Here is a 4,850-nt window from a genome sequence, read left to right on the forward strand (position 1 = left end):
GTGTTCTCACAGGAAATAAAAGGTCAATTTTTAAAAACAAGTATATGTTTATTATGGTTATCTGCAGACTGCTTTGTCAGACTAAAAGAAATTTCTTAAGTTTATTATTAAAGCAGAGAGTACCAGAGGGATGTCTATCTGTGCCATTGACTATTCAAAGGCATTTTTGACTGTGTGGATCACAACAAACTGTGGGTGACTCTGAGAAGAATGGGAATCCCAGACCATTTGGACTAGAAGGCAACCATGAGAATAGAAAAGGAAACACTGCGTGGTTTAACATAGGGAAGGGTGTATGCCAGGGCTGTATCATACTTGTTCAATCTATATGCAGAACAGATCATCCAGTAGGCTGGGCTCTATGAGGAGGAATGTGGGTGGCATCAAGATTAGAGGAAGATTCATCAACAACCTATGATATGCAGATGACACAACACTGCTTGCTGAAAATGAGGAGGACCTGAAGCACTTGCTGTAGCCTTCAATGTAGACTGAAGCTCAACATCAAGAAATCAAAGATTCTCACCACCGGGCTAATTGGCAGCACCATGATAGATGGAAAAGGGATTGAGATTGTTAACAATTTCATCTTGTTTGGTTCCACAGCCAACACTCTTCGCACTAGCAGTCAGGAAATCAAAAGATGAATCCGATTGAAAAGTCTGCTGTCAGGGACCTCGATAGAGTGCTGAAGAGCAAGTATGTCAGTCTAGAGAATAATCCAGGTCATGTCTTCACAATTACTTGCTATGCATCAGAAATCTTGACAATGACCAAAGATGACCGAAGAATTGATGTCTTTGAGTCGTGTTGTTGGAAAAGAGTATTGAACACGCCATGAACTGTCAAGAGAACTAACAGACTTGTCTTGGAGAGAGTGAAACCAAGCTGCTACTTGAGAGCAAGGATTTTTGAGGCTCCATCTCACATATTTAGGGCCAGGAGGGAACAATCCTTGGAGAAGGATATCATGTTTGGAAGATGGTCAGATAGCACAGGAGTGGAAGACTGGGTGAGAGGGATTGACACAGTAACTAAAGTAATGAGAGTACGTGTGTCAGAGACAGTGAGTTTGGCTCAGGCCAGAGCAGGATTTAGAGGTATTGTGCATAGGGTCGCTATGAGTCCTAGTGACACTATTCAGACTTGAAATAAAGAGACCAGAAACCCTTGAACTTTCAGTTTTACTTTATCCTCAGCCACACTCTTTAGTCTCCATTTGTCATTTATATTTACATCTTCCTAATGTCAGTCTGAAGTGTGCCTGATCGAGGCCATGTCCTTTCCAGTCACTTGCTACACAGCTGGACAGTGAATAAGGATGACACCAGAAGTGCTGTCTTTGAGCTGTGGTGTTAGAGAAAAGCACTGAACATCCATGTACTCCCAAAAGAACCAACAGATATGTCTTGAAGAAGGTGCAGCCAGAGTGCTCCTTGGAGGCAAAGATGACAACACTTCATTTCTCATACTCTGGACATGTTGCTAGAAGCTATTCCTTTGAAGGGGACATCATGCTTGGAAAGGTTGAGAGTCAGCGAAAGAGGGGAAGATCTTCAACAAGATGTTTGGACACAGTGACTGCAGCAATGGGCTCAAGCGCGTCAGAGATTGTGAGGATGGCATGAGATAGGACAGGGTTCAGGTCTATCATTCATATGGTGGCTATGGCTGATGCTTGAAGGAACTTACAATAACAACAATGATTAAAGAACTCTGGTGGCCTTACTGGTAAGAAGCTATGTTACAGTCTCGAAGGCACAGGGTACAAATCCACCAGCTGCTCTATGGGAGACAGATGAACAATCTCCTTTTGTGCACTTTACTGCCTCTGCAAACCAACTGGAGGGTCAGCTATGAGTCAGTTCCAATTTGATGGCATAAAACAGCAACAACAATGAAACTACTAAAGTCTTGTGCACTCATTGCTTACCTTCCTTCCAATGGGTTTTCTGAGTCTGAAGGTTTGGTTTTTTTTGTTCATCCAACAGAGTCCATAACTTTATTAATGAATGATAGAAACAGTACAAATTTCAAACCAAACTGCAGTTACTCTTTTGAAACACCAAAAAAAAGTCCTCATTTTCCCAGATGGCTACATTGTTAATCCCATAATAGCATTTACAATACCATTACTGTTGTTCTTCAGGGCTCGGACCACCTTTGCTCTCGACACATTTGCTTGTGACATGACTAACTCTATATCCTTAACTTCAACACCTGTTTCATCAACCTCTTCCTCTTCACTCTCCTCTTGAACAGTTGGAATTTGTGGGTTTTCTTGAAAGTTTGAGACAGCTTCACCTTGAACTTTGAATTTCTCAGCAGCTGCTAGCTGTGCTTGCTGAGATAAGTCCTCAATCTTGGCTTCACCAAAAACTATGTAGGTATCTGAAGCTGGGATCTTATAAACATCTGGTTTTGTGATGACAAAGAGGATATTCTTAGATTTCCGGATAGTGACTATAGTAAGCCCTGTGACTTGTCAAAGTCCCAGTTTGGACATCGCCTTCCTAGCCTTCTTTCCACTCCGACTTTGTTTTGCTTTACTGACTGGTTCTTCATGGATTCCAGCTGCTGCCGCCAGCTGTGCTTCTTGTGTGGTTGCCTGTGTGGAATCCTGTTCCTCAAGCTCTGGTACTGATTCATCACTGTCGGATTCTGTTCCTGACCCTGTCTCAGCCACCACATCAATCCCCCTGGTTGAGGGTCTTCCTCTCTTTCTTAGACCCTCCACTTTTTTTTTTTACTGTGATGTCTTTTTCCAAGGATTTGCCCCTCCTTACAACATACCCAAAGTTTGTGAGGCAAGGGTCCAACATCCTTGCCTCCTAGACACACTCCTTTGCCCTTTTGGTAGTCCACTAGACAATCCTCTCCCCAACACCACAATTCGAAGGCATTGACTCTTCTATCATCCTTAGTCATTATTCAACTTTGAGATGCAAGAGGGAGTAATTGAAAACATCATGGCTTGTGTCAGGGATGTGTCTAAACTGATATCCCTGCTCGTTAGCATTTTGGAGAAGCCCTGGGCAGCCAATTTTCCCAGTGCAACACATCTTTTCTTTTCTTGAATGCTGTTACCATGGGTGTTGGTAGTGGATCCAAGTTAAGATGAAATTGTTGACTTAAGCTATGTCATCTCTCATAATGTTGCCCATTGGCCCAGTGGTGAGGATTTTTGTTTTCTTCTCATTGAGATGTAATGCACATTGAAGGCTACAGTCTTTTATCTTCTGTGGCAAATGTTTCCTCTTCACTTTCATCAAGCAAGGTTGTGTCAACAGCGTAAAACAGGTTGTTGATGAGTCTTATTCCAATCCTGATGCCACGTTCTTCTTCATCTAATCGAGCTTCTCAAAATCTTTGCTCAACATATGTATTGAACATGTAATATTCAGCCACCAGGGAACTCTGGGGGCTTAGTGGGAAAGAGTTGCATTCCCAATCCAAAAGCTCCTTGTTCAAATTCACCAGCTGCTTTGTGGGAGTAAGATGGTCACTCCCCTCCTATGTATTTTACTTCCCCTGAAAACCCACTGAAGGGCCAGCTATGAGTCATTTCAACATATTGAATAGGTTATGGAGAAAGGATTCAATCTGAAGCACACCTTTCCTGATTTTAAACCATGTACTTTTTTTCTTCTTCTGTTTGAATGACAGCTTCTTGGTCTATGTATAGGTTTCTTATGATCACATATGAAAGTGTTCTGGGATTCCCATTCTCAATGTTATCCATAAATTGTTAATATCCACACAGTTATGGGTTGATTCTATGTTGTTGTTATTTTGTTGCATTGTTGTTGTTAAGTGCCGTCGAGTCGTAGGTGAGTGCTGTTCAAAGTGTTTAACTTTAATCAAGTCCAATTGATTTTTTGTTTGGTTTAATTTGCTTTTGGGATCTCACCTAATAAAGCAGTATCTAAACACAGTAGGAAGCAAACTGGCCGGCCATTCCCTCCAAAATAAACTCTGGCTGCCTAGTGGTTAGGGAGTTGCATTGACAACCCAAAGCAAGTGATTTTGATCCACCACTTTCTCCAGGGTAGAAAGATAGACAGTCTTCTCCTGTGCAATTGAGAGCCTCTAAAAACCCACTGAAGGCCAGCTCCGAGCTGGTTCCACCACTGGGGAAGAGGTGCCTCTTCAAAGTCGAGTCTATACTAAGACTTGCATGGCATAAAGATTTCAGCCAATGAAGGACCTTCATTCGCTGATGGGCAAAATCGCAAGAGGAGGAGAAACAGCTGCAAATGTCCATTAATAATGGGAATGTGGATTGTGCATTGCACACTATGAACTAGGAAAATTGGAAGTTGCCAAAAATTAAATGGCACACATAAAGATCAGCATCCTAGAGATTACTGTGTTTAAATAATACCATTGAATCTAAAGATAAACAATCACATTTATAGGGGGTAAATGAAGGTTGTGGGGGGGAAAAAGTTAACAAATCAATGCTCTCCTGCTCCTCCACACAACTGAATCCTTGTCTCCCACCCTCTGCTGTCCCCTCCCCTTCTCTTGCATTTCTTATGGGCTCTATGTGCAAATAGTGGAATACAGAGTGAACTGCAGCTACAAATGACAAAGCAAACTACAGTGTGCAATTTGGGGTGTATTGCGGTCATAAAAGAATTAATTCTTCTATTACAGGAACATGAGCTATATTCCTATTTAAGCCTCCTTTAATCTCTTTCCATGATATTTTATAGCTTCGGTGTACAAGCCTTTTGTTTCTTTCTTTTTTTTTTTCTAAGGGGGAAAAAAGCATTTATTATATATTTCAGATTTCTTTGGCTGGGTTCTCCCTCATGTGATAATATTTTCTTTTTCAATTCAAATTA

At 41.5% G+C, this 4,850-nt stretch overlaps 1 protein-coding gene across 1 annotated transcript in view; it reads right to left on the reverse strand.

The window, feature by feature from the left end:
- Positions 1-2,095: 2,095 nt before the first annotated feature.
- LOC102843472 (nascent polypeptide-associated complex subunit alpha-like) overlaps positions 2,096-4,850 on the reverse strand; it is a 5,572-nt gene continuing 2,817 nt past the window's right edge. The window contains exons 2-3 of the mRNA XM_006881906.1: positions 2,551-2,677; positions 2,096-2,415 (exon numbers count right to left, since the gene is read on the reverse strand). Of these exons, the coding sequence (XP_006881968.1) occupies positions 2,096-2,415; positions 2,551-2,677 (447 nt within the window). The remainder of the gene's footprint in view (positions 2,416-2,550; positions 2,678-4,850) is intronic.

This window comes from Elephantulus edwardii, unplaced genomic scaffold, assembly GCF_000299155.1.
Source record: "Elephantulus edwardii isolate Elephantulus edwardi_28Jun2011 unplaced genomic scaffold, EleEdw1.0 scaffold00016, whole genome shotgun sequence".
NCBI classification, from domain to species: Eukaryota; Metazoa; Chordata; class Mammalia; order Macroscelidea; family Macroscelididae; genus Elephantulus; species Elephantulus edwardii.